Source organism: Schistocerca gregaria, chromosome 1 (assembly GCF_023897955.1).
Source record: "Schistocerca gregaria isolate iqSchGreg1 chromosome 1, iqSchGreg1.2, whole genome shotgun sequence".
Taxonomy (NCBI): Eukaryota; Metazoa; Arthropoda; class Insecta; order Orthoptera; family Acrididae; genus Schistocerca; species Schistocerca gregaria.
The window spans coordinates 790003710-790022434 of record NC_064920.1 but is presented as its reverse complement, the minus strand read 5'-3'; the positions used below and the strand labels follow the sequence as shown (position 1 = coordinate 790022434).

The 18725-nt window shown below is 40.6% G+C and overlaps 1 protein-coding gene across 1 annotated transcript in view; it reads left to right on the top strand.

Annotated features, from left to right (window-relative positions):
- Positions 1 to 18725, top strand: part of LOC126305568 (zinc carboxypeptidase-like) — a 54496-nt gene that overhangs the window by 11542 nt on the left and 24229 nt on the right. The window contains exons 3-5 of the mRNA XM_049992042.1: positions 9103 to 9239; positions 10159 to 10234; positions 15398 to 15542. Of these exons, the coding sequence (XP_049847999.1) occupies positions 9103 to 9239; positions 10159 to 10234; positions 15398 to 15542 (358 nt within the window). The remainder of the gene's footprint in view (positions 1 to 9102; positions 9240 to 10158; positions 10235 to 15397; positions 15543 to 18725) is intronic.

Sequence of the window (18725 nt, the reverse complement as noted above, 5' to 3'; positions counted from 1 at the left end):
TTTTGTTAGGCAAAGAAGAATGAAGGTTCGGCAGCGATAAGGTCGTTGAAACAAGAATTTCAACTCTGCTACTGTCTCTCGATAATATCGATTAGTTTTATGATTTGATCGTTTTGAGATGTGGTGTCGACCAAGTAGTTCTTTGGTAGACATAGAGCATTCCATGCCTATACAACACTATTAACACACAACGGGCATATGGTTAGCTCTCATACCCTGACATGGGAGTGTAAGCAGGTGGCCAGAATGCAAGAAGCAGACCGAGCTGATGTATACGGACTAAATTAAGAGACCACATTGACGTTCTTACGCAGAACTGAAAGCAGCAGGAGAGAATATCAGAGAATAGATAAGAGATATCGCTATAAACCGGTCTTCAGACTGAAGCTTGCTGAAGAAGGCTGAATTTATATCGGACTAGTGTCTTAACTAGTCAACGGCCTTGGTGCACGGTAACAACGGTTCCCGTCAAATCACGGAAGTTAAACACTGCCGCGTTTGGCTAGCACTTGGATGGGTGACCGGCGAGTCAGCCGAGAGCTATCGGCAAGCGGAGTGCACTCAGCCCGTGTGAGGCCAATTGAGGAGCTGCTAGACTGAGAATTAGCGGCTCACAATAATTGGTGTGCTGACCACATGCCATTCCATATCCGCATCCAATGACGCTTCGTACCGTTGGGCCTTCCGAAGCCTTTTCGGACGGAGGTTATACTGGGTTAGGTTAGTGTTTTAACTACTCGATGATGAAATCAAGTTTACTACTCTCATTACCCCATGACTCTCAGTTTAATCATTCCTTAGACATTCTTTGTAATACAAAACCATCCTTTTGACAGTCACTGGAATAACGATGACTCGTGCTAGATATCTTACTTATTCTATACTCTGCAGCTGCTACAATGGACATCATACAGACAGTCGTTTTCACCTGTGATTAAGTTTCCAAAAGGTGTGGTTAACAATACAAGGAAGAAGGAAGATTAGATTTAAAGTGTGGTCGACGACGAGGTGATTCGAAACTAAACGCAGACCGCATTGGAAATGAAACACAAAAGGAAATCGGCCCTGTCCGTTTCAAAAGAACAATCTAAACATTTAAGTGATACATGGAAAGCAAGGAAACCGCAATGTGGACCTGTTTGGAAGCACCGTTCTGTAGAATGCGGTCCACTGCCTCACCACTGGGCGACCTCGCCCGGTTTTGTAATTTATGCAGACTTTGTCGTTATTAGCAGTCAGACTGTGCACTAAGATGTCATCGCATGGCACTTCGGCTAGTAACAACATAGTGACACTGTGATCGGAGGAGTTACATTTCTTTGTGCTGACCTTCTTAAAATCAACATTTTTTATGTGTTGTTATCAAATCTTCCTGTATAAAAGCTTGCTATTAGTTTATAGGAATCAAGTGTTTATAGACACAACATAACTAATTAACGTTACACCGGCAGTATTGGTGCGCTCTGATTCTCGCTGTACAAAAAGATACAACCACGTCTCACTTTTGTTGTTTTACGAAATCTCCTCAAAACGTTTATGCTATTTGCATCTTGGGAAAAACTGATATCCAATTAATAAACTGGAATATTCCAGGGCAGGGCAGGTTGTGGAGAACTATAGTTGAGAAAATAGTTTGAACCAAAGCTTGATTAATAAATGAAACAAGTATTATGACTTCTCATGGTATTCTATGAACCATTTTGTATGCGACAAGGACTCATGAAAAACAACACTGATCTAAGAGTACTGCGTTATTTCCCATGAAAGTTATGATTTTGCAGACGATTTTCCGAAAAATAGTCCGGTATTAGACTGTGTTGTGAAAGTGTGTATGTGTCTATTGGAACAGTAAGCACTAGGTTAACGCCCGCATCTTCACTCATGTAGACTGTATGGCTTGCAGAGAATTTTTTGTTTTTATTTGATAGAATTTTTATGATTTTCACAAATTGCAACTCCTTCTAAGCTTTTCACGCTAATTGAAACAATATGATCGTGATCTTTTCCAAATATACTTCTGACCATAAATCGATTCTGGTAGCTGGAATCCAAAGTTTTGTTAATCAAGCCATTTGATTCCTTGTGGAACTATTTCGATAGCGACTTTCATCCCCTAATAAATATTTATTTCTATCTAACCGAGAAGTGAAATACCAATTTATATAAATTTTGCTTTAAGCTTTTTAATGTAAATAAATATTTTCTTAAAAATGTTAGTCCTCTACTGCAATCGCTTAGGGGTTGAATTTCCAGAAACACTGAAACACGTTTTTTTTTTTTATTTAACCGAGAAGTCAAATACCAGTTGTTGTAGATGAAGCTTTAAAACCCATTTAGTTCTTTAGTAATTATTTAATTTCATAAAAACTGTCGCCTACTATTTTACGCCTTAGTGACTTAATTTCCAAAAATGTTGAAACACGTATTTTCATTTTCTGACTGAGGAACCAAATACCAGTTTTAATAGTCCTTTCTTCAAAACTCCCTTAATAGCGAAATACTTTCAAAAAGCCATTCATCTCCTATTTTGCTTCATTAGGGATTTAAATTCCAAAAACCGTGAATCACGTAATTTTTCGCCTGTAACCAAGAAGGCAAACACCAGTTATAAATACTTAGCTCTAAAATGCTTTCGTAATAAAATATTTTCATAAAAAAGTCTCACCCCCTGTTTCACCTTCTTAGGGGCTCAACACTGAAAAACATATTTTTTTATTTGTAACTAGGAATTCAAATACCAATGTTCACAGGTGTAGCTTTAAAAATACTTTAGTAGTTCACCCACTATTTTATCACCATATGGATAAATTTCCAAAAATGGTGAGACACGTATTTCTTTATTTCTGACTGAGGAACCGTATACCAATTTTCGTAGGTCTAACTTCAAAATTGCGTTAACAGTGACATTTTTCAAAAAGCCCTTCATCCGCAAACTCCCCTAACTTCAAAAAATCATTTCTTAAACGATGCTTATGGTAAAGGATTCTTACCTTCTCCAAATTTCAAGTTTCTATTCTTACCATTTTGGGCTGGGCGAAGATGATTCAGTCAGTACGAAAGTCAGCTAGCACGTTGCCTTTCATATATAGAGATGAAAGACATCTGTCTGGAAAAGTACCTTGCGATTTAGCATCGCACTTTCGTCTCGTCGTATTCTGTAGAAGAGACTCGTTCGCCTGCTTGTTACTCAAACGGACGTAGTTGTGAAACAGCCTTCTTATCGCATTTTCCTTCGTCGCAACACTGATCCCAAGCAGATTACAATAATTAATATACAATCTTTCTTAAGGATCTGAAAGCTCTGTCTTGAACTACTTAAGTACCCACCATCTGATTACATCGCTATCAAAACATGAGACGGGAGCTCGCGATATAATCAAAGGCGATAGGGCACAAAGGCCAACAAGTTACGTTAATGAATTAACGAAGCTTTCTTTGGTGCTTTGCAAGTCATGATCATATCATCAAATTTTCCATTTACGTGATGAGTCACTTTTCTTGATAGAATAATGTAAAAGAATTATCGCGAAGTAAATGCAGTTGGTACCGGGTGGTTTCATTTCTTTTTTTCGTTGTGCAGCTTATGAGAATGATACGAATTTAATTTTAGCCGTATTCTCTTTCATTTGCTAATCTGAATGCTGAGGTCTGCTTGCTCATCTTCGTTTGTTAAATAAACAGCAGAAATACTTACCTTTCAGGGCAAAGAAGATTAGATACTTCGCGTTGTTGATCTCTCTTTCGGCGAGTATCTTACATCTTTCAAAAAAAAAAAAAAAAAAACAATACCAATTCGGAACACCTCTGCTCCAGTAACTGTTCTCTGGGATTTAACCGAAAAATAAACCATCTCTACAATGGGCAGTCTCCGTAACCTTTCGAGCAAGTATTAATAAGATTAAGAATAAAACATACATGCATCGTCTGAGTAACAATTCTTACTGGTGCTACAGTCGTCACATGAAAATGTAATACTACTTATTTCAAACGAACTTAGAAGATCAAGCCGGTTAACTGGTTATGCTGTAATGATTGAATTAAGTGGTTCATTACCTGCTACAGCTGTATGCGATGTGAACGATATAGGAACAACACTAGGGTCAGATAAATCACACCAAACCAGAATGTAAATAATTTTTCTGCGAAGTGCACGATAGTTTTGGGGTACAGATTAGTGAGTTGTAGTTTGTATAGAAGAATCATATCGCATTCTACTGAAAGCCATTCTGGTAATGGTTTTACGTTGATATTCATATCATCTGAAGCTACTCTACGAATCCAGGCTCTGACTAGGGTCTATCTCCTTTTCCTTGTTCACATTATTGTTCTACCAAACGCTGCATTCTACGTGGTACTGAAGTTCTAGATAAGCTGACCGACGGACTGTTTTAATGTTGCTGCTTTCATCACATCCATCTTTTCGGACGTAGCTTTCCTCATATGTTTGCTGTCAGATAGTTATAGGCCTTTATATTTTACAATATCGAATAAATATATTTATTATTCGCAGAAGCCGAAATTTGCAAACATTCAAGGACGTCATTTTGCATTAGTTGTTTGAACATCAAGTCGAAGACTTCCCTTGAAATTTTTGTGCTCGTTAATGATGTCCATTCTTCAAAGAGTACGGCACACACACTCCAAGATTACTCTGCGGCGTCCTGTACCTTTAGCCGCTGCTGCTTCAGACATTTTCAGATGGGTTTCAACAGCATTTCCAGCTGATACCTCAGATATGATCTTTGCCTAGTTTCTTCATGATGGACAACATCGTCATTGAAGAGAAAAAGACAACACATTTTTCCTAGATCCAGTAATCTTGTGGACACCTCTCCAAACAACTAGCCATTTTAAATTCTCCTTCAAAATATGAACCGATAATGAAATTTGTCATAATAATTCACGAGAATTTGCGAAGAATAGTGAGGTTCAACCCGAGAAGAAAAAAGACCTCTACTCCTCTCTACTCTGCCAGTGGCTCAGAAAGGAGTCCAATAGTGTAACATAACCGCCAAGAAGCACAGAAGATTTTAAATTCAGTGTAATATAAATTCTTCTGAACAACCACTTCTATTAAAGGGATGATTTTTAATTAAAAACTGGCGTGTGATTGAAAATAACTAGATTTGTTTTCATCACTAATTACATGAGTACTATCAAGGACTAATTCATTCATTCGTAGTAATCTGCATGTTGCCAGCATGTAATCGTACTCACAAGCAAATCACATATACGTAGTCTGTGCATTGGCTGGTTCCTCATCATTTCGATGAGAATCGTGTAATTGATCTACGGAACAAGTAATTAACTAGTTAAGTAACCAACTATCCGTGGTTATCGCGCAGTTTCATTTCAGTATTACCCACTAAAACAGTTTAGTACCTCTGACTGCGCAAATAAATATCTCGGATATCCAGAAATATCTAAATCCAGTCTATAGATTCATTATTACTGCAAACTTTGAACTCATGATAACTACGGGGCACATTTTCTGATATTTTGTTGCTGCATCAGATGGCGATTTTCAAGGGATGCCAGAAGTAATTCTTCTCTACATCATTTACGGGGACTGCAAGACGTTACCTTCAATGCCATTGATGTAAAGGGCCAATGGAAATTATCGAAGCAAACTACATAGAGCCACGCTTAACTTGCTCATTAGTATGCTGTATTCCGTCAGTTACTATGCATTTTTTTCTACTTGTCAATCCATAGAGCCAAAATAATAAGGACGGCACTAGTTCTCCAGCAAATGCAAACAATCCTATTCTCCAACAAATGCAAACAACCCTGTTGGTATTTATTCAACAGGCAGAACTGACCATCAAATGAAACATTCATGGGGACGATATGCAGAGGTAGCGCTGAACGAAAAGCAATATGGTGTTGGCCAAAATTAGTTAGCTTCTAAAACGCAGAGCAGTGGATAAGCAGGAAATAAAGGGGTGCACTATGTCGCATGGTATGTAACCTGGGAGAAGACAGAAACTATCTCGATTCCTTTAAAAGAAGAATTAATAATCGCTGGTTTATGTGACTCTGACGATCATGATCCAGTATTCGATGCGCGCTTCACCATAACGCTTGTATACAGTTCGACGGTGGTCAGATACTTACGGCAGCATGCGATAGGTGCAATCAAGATTTCACAAGTTAAGAGAAAAATCACTGTGTTCATAAAACAGTGTATAGTATTCTATAACTGGTAGAATTTGATAATTGTGCCAAAAAGAAAAGTATCCAACGAACGACGACTTTATCTAATTGACAGAGAACCTGCCAGAAACAGCATACCATAACAGTGAAAGGTAAACAAATATAACATATATCTTCGACTTCCTTTCTAATGGTGTGGGCAAGACGGCCCCTGAACCAGTACAATCTAGTAAGGGAAGAGAAAGTTCCATTCTGGAAATGCAGTTTAGTGCACGGAACGTATGTTCTGAGTACAGTCCATTAAGGATTCCACCTAAGGTTTATGTAAATAGAGGACACAAATACTTAGTTGCTACCAGTTAGCACCTTAGAGTGGGGCAAATGAAATTTTTGTAAGCCTAACATACTGTTTGCTCTTCCGACTAAACGCAGCTATGTTAGTGACCTGCAGGACAGGACAGAACACAGCATACGCTCGTAAGCTAGGAGAAAAATTGTTTTCATAAGGCGTAAGTGATTTAGTCTGCGTATTCATGGATGAATTTGGATAGTGTGATCGCTGAAACCAAAGCTGTACTAACAGTATCTGATGGAATGGGAAGGAGGGAGTTTAATATTTGTATAAAATACAGTGGTGATTAAGATGACATGCGCTGGTAAAGTAATACCATCGCTTCAGAAAATTATTACTTTACTCTCATGAGAAACATTGGTTAATTTGATTAATACATTTATCAGACACCTTTTATATATCTACAGGGTACAAATTGTTTTCATGTCCAGACTGTCCACATGATAATCAGCAAATACATAACTCTTAAGAAATACTTTTTCATGTAAAATTGGGCACACCTAATCGCCCACTTGCCATTGTACTAAGATGAATTCCTGCATAAAAAGGCTCTCCATAACTGAAAAACAGTGAGTCCACTGTCCAAACTCCTCTGTACTCGTGTATGAAGAGAGCTTACCTGTTTCTCCCACGATCTCTTAAATCATATTGATTTTTACAGAGGCAAAAATTTCTCGAGAATCCTACGACAGGTCGGTTTCAACACGCAGACATGTAGGAAATACGGTGCGTCACGCAATCATAAAAAGACACTAGTATCACTTCCACGTTGCTCCTGGTATCTTATTACGAGTATCTAACGGTCTTGTGACATGTGGTTCATATTTGTCACTGTGGCAAATTACGTTGTGTACTCTGCTCAGGAAAGAAATTGTAGGAAACAAGTAACGTCTAGTCATTCTCCCTTTAATGTTCCTATTATCTGTTCATTTTCTATATGTTTGGGTTCCTGTAACAATTGAGAAGATAAATTGATAGGTGAAGAGTATGTGTGTGTGTGTGTGTGTGTGTGTGTGTGTGTGTGTGTGTGTGTGTGTGTGTGTGTGTCTCTTTCTGTTTTTACATGCCAGATGGCGAGTTTCGATAAACTATATTTATAGATGTAGAGTCGCTTTCACTTCCGTTTCGTTCCTGTATCTGTGATAAACGTGTGGTATAATAATTTCGAATTATTTGCATTTTTTCCTATTATTCCTATCAAACGAAATTAAGAATTCGGTGGTAAAACACAAGGACGGAAAAAATATCGTAGCACCAAGAAAGAGTTGTGCGACATAATGGAAAGTTGGTAGGCGTGTTTATACATCTGAAAGCTGATGCCTAATCAGATTCCGCGCCAGTCGCATAAGAGTGGAACTAGTAGCGCCACTATGAGGATGCACATCAGGTTTGCCTTAAATACACGCTGTAACGGTCATGAGCATCAGGTACCTTTGAGATTGGACGTAGTGAGCTGATATCAGTCAAGACTGCCTTTAAAGCGACAAAGACTTGGCAGGAATGTAGCCACTGTACATGACTGCTGTCTCCGATGGTCACAAGAATGTACGGTCGCAAGAAGACCGGATTCCGGATGGTCACGTGTCACTACCGAGAGGGAAGACCATCGTGATCGGAGTATGGCTCTAGCGCATCGTAACTGCAACTGCAGCACCAATTTGAGCAGCAGTTGACACCACAGCGACAGAAAGAACTGTTACAAATGGGTGACTTCAAGGACAGCTCCGAGGCAGACGCCATGTGGCGTGCACTCCACTGACCCCAAAACATCGCCATTTGCGGTTTCAGTGGTGTCAAGCAATAGCTCATTGGAGAGCAGGGTCGAAGACTGTTGTGTTTCCCTATGAAAGCTGGTTCTGCTTCGCTGCCAGTGTTTGTCGTGTGTTGGTAGAAGGAGGGCAGTTGAGAGCCTGCAACCAACCAATCTCTCTGCTAGATACATTGAACCTACACCTGAAGTTATGGTCTGGTTACGTATGACGGTAGGGGCACTCTCGTGGTTATTCCACGTATCCTAACTGCAGATTTGTCCGTCAATCTGGTTCTTCGACCTGTTGTGCGGCCACAAAGGGTGTCGAATGTTGCCTTGGCATGCTCAGTCACCGGCCCTTTCTCCAGTCCAGCACATATTGGACATCATAGGACGGCAACACCAGCATCATCCACAAACAGTATTAATCGTCCCTATATTGCATCCTATCTCGCACTTACGTTAATTTGTGATCTTGCGATGTTAACCACTCACATACGTTATTTCAGCAAATGTATTCCCGAAATTTCTTACTCTACATTAATTATTTTTCGGTGTTCCGATTTTTTTATGTCAGTGTGTAATGGGAACTGACACTTTCCAGATTTTTCTGTAACACTATCATTACATTTTGTCTTGAGTATCCACACAACGTCGTTGTTAAACTGCTGCAGAGCCCTCTGCGTCGCTATTTGCTTCTGATCCTTATGTGAATCGTTAGTTACACACGTTGCTTGATACAGTAACAGCGATGCAACCACAGCATCGCTGTGGTTGCCAATTTTCGTACAGGTATGATTTCTGAATTCTCCCTGTCTAATATCTTTGACTTCCGTTGTTGCAGCTGGACTTCTGGACTCAGCCCGTTGCAATTTCGCGACCAGTGGACGTTATGGTGCCCCCTGAACTGCAGGAACAAATAACGGAAACATTTAACGGATATGCCATTTCCTACAGCATCTTTATTGACGACGTACAGAGGTAAGCCCTGCTACTTAACTGCGAAATGTTGCTAAGAGATACTACATTATGTTAAAAAGACTCTTCGTAATTTAATATTACTTACGTTGACTTGCTTTAAGTAACTGCATACGAAGTGAAGAATACTAGGAACGAGAAAAAAATCTGTGCGTATACGTTTCATAATTTTTTTTTGTACGTGGTGACAAACGAAAGAGGACTACTTATCTATAGATATCGAACAAGTCAAGCTAACAAGTCGAAAGATTAGGACACCGCGTCATGCCCTAGATGACATGTGCAATGGTTTCCACTGTCATGTTTGTGTTGCATGTATTGAACTATACGCTTTTGCTGGGGCAATGTAAAGCAAGAGGCAAAAACTTATGACCTAGGTAATACTTACACATGCAGTACAATCAGACATGTAACTTAACGTACACATTCTATAAAAGAACTCTGTTTCTTCACAAATGTCATATATCTAGAAGACATTTTGTCCATACATGAATTAGCACTGTCTAATCGCTTATATTGTCATTTTCAGCAGTTTCTCCTTATGTTGGTATTAGAAACACCATTTTTGTTAACCGATTGATATCCCACATCTTGCTCTGCCCTAATAATCATTATCTCAGAGCAGTTCCTTCAGGACCCAGTTAGTCGATTGTCGTTCACAAGAAAGAACTTTTTTTTAGAAAGGACATAGAGAAAGCGAGTGGAAGCGTTTGGCAGGAGATATCATTTCGGACTTGCGTTTGACAACAAAAGGAAACCTCCTTAAAATCTCGGCGGGAACTGTAACGCTGGAACTATAGTTGTGCTGACCTACTGTTCTCTATATTGAACTGTGAGAAAAAGTATTACACAACTTATATGTTCTAGTGTTCATTCTTTGGGCTCTAACATCTGACGCGATCTGATCTCTGTTTTTGTCCAGACTGATCGACAACGAGTCACCGCACCGGCAGCGCGCCGCTGGCTTCGACTGGACTGAGTACTACCCGCTGGAGAACGTGAGTACCGCCGTGCCTCCGTAGAAACACACCAATTCTGGAGAAGGCACCTCACTTACAAATCACCCTGGAGCTGAGCTTCTCAGCTGCACTCCGTTCAGTTGAGTTTGTAGTGTTTATTGCTCCACTCTTAGACAGCAGAGAATTCGTTGTACTTCTCTGGCAACGCTAACAATGCAGGCGGAAAACAGCACAAAATAATCTGGGAATGTAACTATCAGGCCGGCCGCGGTGGTCGTGCGGTTCTAGGCGCTCCAGTCCGGAGCCGCGCTGCTGCTACGGTCGCAGGTTCGAATCCTGCCTCGGGCATGGATGTGTGTGAGGTCCTTAGGTTAGTTAGGTTTAATTAGTTCTAAGTTCTAGGGGACTGATGACCACAGCAGTTGAGTCCCATAGTGCTCAGAGCCATTTTTTTTTTGTAACTATCAGGCATCCTTCAGCGTACGAGGCATGCTGAAAAACCTCGGACAACTCTCCACTACTTGAAATTTGTTTATAAAACAACGTCAGTAAAAATTTTCTACAGAATGACTGTACAGAATGAGGAGGACGCTGCTTTCGTTTTTAACACGTACAAGGTGCTATTTTGTTCAGTTATAAAGGACCTCCCAGGAAGAATGGTCAGTACTCAGGGTACAAGAACGATCACTTGAGGCAGAAACTTCATACGGACGTACAACCTATTCCGAATGTTTTCGGAGATAGAACAAAAATGGTTCAAATGGCTCTGAGAACTATGGGACTTAACATCTGTGGTCATCAGTCCCCTAGAACTTAGAACTACTTAAACCTAACTAACATAAAGACATCACACACATGCATGCCCGAGGCAGGATTCGAACCTGCGACCGTAGCGGTCACGCAGTTCCAGACTGAAGCGCCTAGAACCGCACGGCCACGCCGGCCGGCCGAGATAGAACACTTGTAACGTACATTGTTATTTATTTTCTATATTATTCAGTACATAGGTTCACACAAATACGACTGTTAGTAAACATCGCAATTTTACAAATTATCAATTGAACAATACCTATATTTAACATAATCATTTGTAAGGATTACCATGTAGTCACAATAAAGCTTTTGTACTGTTCAAAATAAATATTCTAATATGCCACGATCAAGGTTAATGCACTTTTAGGCTCTTTTGTTGCTTGTACGAGCACTTCTGCACGTTCGCTAAGGGCAGCAGAGTCCATGATGTTACCAAACGGTTCAACTCACTTATACGCCTTTCGTTTCCAATCCCAAAACAAAAATTTAATGGCGTAAGGTCTGGCGGCCTTAGTGGCCAGTTAATTGTAGTACCACAAACGAACAAGTGATAAGTGTTAAGTGCGGTTGAGGTATTCCCTCACACGTCCGGTACTATGACGAAGGACTCGGTCATGCTAGAAGTACCTTGGAGCCCGCATGGCAAAAGAATGCCATCAAGATGTTCAACAAATGAATTTTCCAAAAAGTGATTCAGTCCCATGATTCGCCGTTCTAAAATGACTGGACCTATCAAAATGTTACGGATCATGTCACACCAAACACTGATCATAAAACGAACTTGCAAATTAATTTCCATGTACAGTCTGGATTTTCTTGCGACCATCGAGGAATCATCTCATTCCGCGTAAACACGACTTCATGAGTGATTAGTATTAATTGAAAAAAATTACGATTGTCATTTATCTAGTCACAAAATTCAAGTCGTGTGGCATTTCGCCAATGTGAGGACTGTAGACACTTTGTTTATTAAATGGGTGCAAGTTTTCCGCATTTAATGTTCACCGCACACGTGTTCGTGGGACAGTGATATATGCAGAAAGCTGCTGTGTGCTGGTAGTGGGACTACGCTGCAGCATTTCAACATTGTGCTGCTTGCTGTTCCTGCGCAGGTTGCTGAACTGGTCGTTAAGAAGAAAAATAAGGACTTGGAACAATACTTGTTACACGCAATACGTGTCGGAAAGCGACTGTATTTTTTGTCAACAGCAGAAGCACTGCCATCGCAGAAGCCCTAAATATACAACGTATCTGTATATCCTGCATTAGTGTAGATGTGTGGCATCTTAGCCAGCGCGAGTACAAATACAGATAACCGATGCATCTCTCTGATACGCTCCGAACGTCTCGCACTATTTCACTCACAACACACCGTGGACAACTGCGCGTTCAGCGGTCCACTTTAATAGCAGGAGCACATCAAGAGCGAGCAGGCTGAAAGCAACGAGGGAGGTTGGGTTAAAATGATACGTCAAGTAGGTCGGTTGGCTAAGACACACACATGTGCGCCACTAGCCCTAAAACCAATGTACACAAAATGTCTCATATAAATTAAGTTTTTGGCTTCAAATGATCGTTCATGAACATTGACCACACCTCCTCAGCCATCCTGTATTTTCTTCCGTTGGAAATTGTAGTTTAACGTCGATCAACGATGGACGGCATTTGATGTATCTGATTTGAAATGTTTGTCTCGCAGTTATGATTTACTTGAAGGTTCTTATACAGTACGAAGATAAGTGAATACAACCATGTATGGCTTAGTAAACCTCTAAAGCAACAAAAATTTCCAGTAGTCAACAACTGTACCAGTCTTTGCTTTTGTAAATGATTTGCAGTATGTGTACACCTTTCTTCAAAGTTTATTGTTCTGAATGAAGAGTAGCAATCAGAGCATCATTATTTTGTTCTGTTGTACTGGGTAGCTATAACCAAAGAGCAGCTTCTTACAGAGGTCCAGTGTGAACTGTAATGAGCGTACGACAGAAAAACTAGGTAGATGTGCTAACGCGTTAGTGCGGAAACGATTTACTCCGGAAAAAAATAGTTACAATTTTGGCCACCTGGTGCAAATCTAGAGCCGAACAGTATATTGTCAATGTATCCGATACTCGTACTGTACAAACTGTGTAAGCGGCAGTTAAAAATAAAATTAACATTATGCCTTTCTCATTTGTTTGACCTTCTCTGCCTACGTCCCTTCCTTAATCCATTACATATGTAAACATTTCTATACCTCTTTCTTGCATTCATAGTGTCAGATTTGCATCTGGTGGCCAAAATCGGAACTAATTTGTTTCCAGCGTAAGTCGGCTCCGCATCAAATCATTAGAATATCTACCAAGTTTCGCCGTCATCGGTAACTGCAGTCCTCATTGGACTTCTTTGAGTAGCTGCACTTTAGTCATAGCCACCCGGTAGAGTCCATCATGGTTCCTCTTCTTATATGTTTCCACACTCGAACTGAAAGTCTAAACTTCGAAATAGTATTGGCGAAAGCCCAACATTTCTTGGAATTTGAATCTGAGTTCCTACCATCACTACCATCAAAACTTCCATATGTTCCTAACTCTTCCCGAAACACATTTCTTCTTTTGCGAAATGTGTTATAAATTTGAGTCTGACATGTCTTCTGAAAACGTTTTCGCTTGCTTTCCAGCGATGTACGAGATCTCTAGTGTACCTCAAATTATCTTGAATACCAAGACTCAGTTTCATGTGCGTCTCGCAAGCCACATGAAAGAAAAACGTTGCAGCTTTAGGCTTCCGTGCACTTGCCTGTGTCACAAGCACTTAGAGATGCAGCATTTCCCATTTCTTTTTGGAAGAGAATGCTCTTAATCGAGAGCTGGTTAGGGTTGCCAATAAGACATTATTGCCTGTCCCTACAGCCCTAGCTATTACACTATTACAGCGTTTCGATCAGCGGGTGCTGAACCCGCCAATTACGATCGACTAGTCGATCACCGTGGCTTTATGAGTCAATATTTCAAATCCTGTCAGAAATCTGTTTAAATGAACTGTTTTTGTAAAATAGCGTTTTGTCGACTATGTTTCACCCGGTATTTGTAGGCGGTACAGTAAATCTGACAACACTGTCTTCGCCTCTTTCGTCTCCATCTGCATTTCACCACGTTTAAGCCTTATGTCATGTAACAGTCTTTTCTCTCATATGCTCATGTTGTTAATAGGGAATTGTAACTTGACGTCGCATTATGAGGAGGGGCAACAAGTTCCGCATCCAGTAGGCAACACACATCTCTGTTTCCGAGCTTCCAAAAAACAACGATGTGCATGACCGAGGTAATGATCAGTTAAATACTTTGTGTTATCTAAACTGAGAGATCTGTTCATAGTGACAAGAGAAGAAGATCAGTTACAATAGTATGTTTTGAGCTGGTTGTTTCACCTGGCATTTGTATCTGTTATGACAAACTAAATGAGTTCAACGAAGAACTTCAAGGAAAAAAAAGCAAACAATCATAACTTTTATGCCTTCTATAAAGTGTTTCATGCATAAACTTGACCTTTGGATATCCCAGTTAAAGAAATTAAATGTTAAACACTTCACTCAAGTACAGTCACAACTGTCGGATCAGCCAACATCGCTGGATCAAGAAGCTGCAAAGAAGTATATGGCCAACTTAACAACACTGAAGTCAGTTTAAAAACTGATTTTCAACTATCAACTGAACAGAACCGGTTCCGTCTTTCATAGCTCAACCTTTCGAAAAAGTAAATGTGGAAGACATTTCAGGTAAAATGAGCGGTCTCATCTCTTGTTGAGAGCCTGAACTTGAAATAATATCTCCTTAAAGATACAGTACAATGAAGAAAAACTTTTGGAAATTACGTAATGTAAAAACCTACCCTAACATTGTAAAAGAGGTATCGTATGTTTTATTATTTTTTGGATCAGTTTATCCATGTTAGGTACCGTTTACAACGAAGAACTAAGTGAAATATAAGTGTAGAAATGCACTGACTGATCATCTTTCAGATTCTGTTAAGTTGGCGTTGCCAAATTATTGTGTTATGCTTAAACATTTATACATTTTTAAGTCAATAGTTCTCTAAATGGGCTAAATTGCATATAGTAGGTCTCAAGCCTAAACTATCTGAGCACTCCTAGTTCGGATACTACTGAGGCTTGTTATGAACGGGCATCATCCATGACCACGCTGGTCTCTCGTCCAGCTAACAGTCCTCTCCTCCTGTCCCCACCACCCTGACCGCACCTCAGCTTTGCTGACAAGAGGTCAGTGAGCGATCTCATGTCCTCAGGTCTGCAGTACACATATTGGTGAATGTCACGCTATATGCAGTGCCAAAATGTTGCGTCACTGGGTCAGGACAATTACTGAGTGCTTGTCTCGTGTCCTTGTGCAGGTGTACTCGTGGCTGGACTCCCTGGTGGAGCAGTACCCCGGCGTGGTGTCCTCCGTGGTGATCGGCAGCACGTTCGAAGGACGCGAGCAGCGCGGCGTCAAGATCTCCTTCGGCGACGGCAAACCCGTCGTCTTCCTCGAATCAGGTTAGTCATCCTCACATGGAGGTGCTCTGTTCACTGAAGAGGTCTACTAAAAATTACCTTTGCATTAATATCGTGGTGAAACTAGAGTGACAACAGGTAGACTCTCTCTCTTTGCCGTAGTCAGATAAGATCACGACTAGTGATGTTTACTTTTCGTGCTGCTCACTGCTTCAACATATCTTTTGTTTGGACGCCATACCTGTGGCTTCTGTGACCGATGGACCAATTGCGTAGGGTATACATTCCGTGAAAGTGATGAGTGCAGGTAATATGTAGTGTTACAGTGGTTGGAAAAAATGAAGAAATGTGTGTTTGAACATAAATACAGACGGTAGCCAAGCCTGCAGCCTAATGCACTGTTGAATTTGACAAGTGATGGTACCTGTGAAATGTCCTCCACACGCTGCAAGTGATAGTCGAGGCAAGTGAATTCGAACGTGGGCAAATTGTTGGCGCTCGTGTGGTGGGTGCTTCCTGAACCAAGGTATCCAAAGTGTTTGGTGTTTCCGGAACCAAGGTATTCGAAGTGTCTGGTGTTTCGAGATCCACCATATCGAAAATTTATACCGCATACAGGGAAAAGGTAAAAACATCATTTGCTAATTCACAACACGCAGGAAAATGTATATCATGACGGACTATCATAGAAAACCATTGCGAAGAAAACGAAGAAGACTGCAGCTGCCAAAGTCAGTGCAGAACCCTGTCAGCACCAAAGCGACAAGAAAGGAACTTCATAAGAAGGGAATGCAGGATGAGCTGGAATTCCAAAACCAGTCATCAGTAATGCAAATGCTCGTAACAGGAAAACGGGGTGTCGCAGCCATAAAACTTGGACTACGGAGCAATGAAAAGAAGTCATGTGATTGGATGAGCCTTGTTGCACAATATTTCCTACTTCTGGTAGATTTTACGCCCCAGGAGTGAAACACGACGGCGGTTCGGTGATCATTTCGACAGTTATATCGTGGTATAAACGGTCCCCATAGTCACTCTGAATGTCGCATTACTGTCAAGGATTGTGTGATTATTTTAGCTGATTTGGTCCAGCCCATTACAGTGTTTGTTCAAAAATGGTTCAAATGGCTCTGAGCACTATGGGACTCAACTGCTGTGGTTATCAGTCCCCTAGAACTCAGAACTACTTAAACCTAACTAACCTAAGGACATCACACACATCCATGCCCGAGGCAGGATTCGAACCTGCGACCGTAGCAGTCGTACGGTTCCGGACTGCGCGCCTAGAACCGCGAGACCACCGCGGCCGGCTCAGTGGTTGTTTATTAATGGCGTTGCTGTGTTCCAACATTACAAGGCCCCTGTTCACATAAATAGAATCGTCCGAAACTGGTTTTGCGAAACCGAGAATGAATTGTGACATATCCCTTGGCCACTACAGTAACCATAGCTCAATTTTATTGAGGCCCTGTGGTCTACTTTGGAGAGAAGGGTGTTTGATCGCTTCCACCCCCATGATCCTTACCTGAAGTTCCCACTATTTTGCAGGAACTATGACACAAGGTTCCTTTGTAAACCACACAGGACCTCTGTTTATCGATTCTGAGACGACATGAAGCTGTTTTGAATGTCAGCGGTTTTCCGACATCATATTATGCATTGTAACGTGCTGTCTTTTGGTGTTTTCATTTATTTTTTTTTTTTGTCTACTACCTGCAACTTTGCTTTGAAGCCAATAACGAGCGAGTGGAGGGAGAGTGAAACTTGGTTTGTGCACAAATACTGCTCCCCTTAAAAAGCGGTTGGAGCTAAATCAACGTCTCAGTCCGAGGGAGTCGGTCAATAGTGTCACATACGCTGACTCCATGAGACACTGCGAAGAGGTTTGGAATTACCCAGAGGACAGGTACAGTGTCTAGGGATCAGTTACAGTACGTCGCTGAATACAAATGATGCACATTTTTCTCACCTGTAGGATCTAGGCGTGAGGATCTGCTATTCGATAGCCACTGCACAAGTGGGCGTTTGCGAACTCGCCTGCGGAAACGAGTAGGACGAGTAATGAAATTTAGCTTTATTCCTAGAGTATGCAGCTGATGTTTTAATCGGGTCAGAAATATTCATTTCTCTAATTCGTTTCAAAACAGAATTCTGGACAGTGGTGAGAGAGGATGGGGGGGGGGGGAGGGAGGAGGTCCTCCATACACGAAACGTTGATGATAAAAAGTCTTAGTTTCGGTTACGCATGTATAATCAGCACTGTTCCTTTTAGAAAAAATCTCTTATTGCAATACGTAATACTCAAAACGGGAGAAAACTTCTCTTACGATTGAGAAATTCAAAACGAATCAAGACATCTGCTTCCTTAATAATATAACAGACTGAAATAAAGCAGACCACTTAGGGACAATTTGAATGTCTCGTTTTTTACAAGAATCTTGTCTTATTGAAACATATCATAACACAGTAAAACACATTTATGAGCTCACAGTTTTCCATTAACATACAGTTCAGTGGCTGCCTGTTTCAATGTTAGGTTGCGTGGTAGAACATAATTTATATATTCAAGACATGAGTAGACCTGCGTCATGCAGTAGCATAAAAAATAATCTCAACTATCTGAAACACAAAACGTTACCTTTGCAGCTACTAAAATCTCTGCTTTTTGGTATAAAATCAGGTTACTCAATGATTTGTAATTTTAGTCTAGTATCGTCTTCTGTCAGTGGGTCGAATCTCTCAGCATTCTCGACGTATTGAAAACTAAGAGTTAAGTTTATCACTGACCATCAAAAGATCTGAGCATTTCTCAAAAGTGCCGCTTATGCAAGCATCGTCTTTCTTTTGTAGGCAACATTTCCTACTGCCATTTATTATACTTATAATTTACGAATTTTTTACAAATCAGTTTTAAATGAGAACTAATTTCGACATTGTTACGACATACAGACGTCATTGTAAGCTACGAAGGCTGAATGGCGATCAAAGAGTATGACTACAAACTCTGCCTTTTGTAGTGATCCCTGAACCTACAACGTTTTGAGTAATATTGGATGACAAGGTACAAACGGCTTTCTTGCTACAGCTAAAATAACAACTGTAACAGTCAGAATTCCTGCTGTTATAAATTCCTTCGATTGTTATGAAATCCTGAATAGCACATTTTCGTCGTACAAGAAAGTTATAGTTAATACGTAAATCCTAGCAGAATCCAAACAGCTGGGC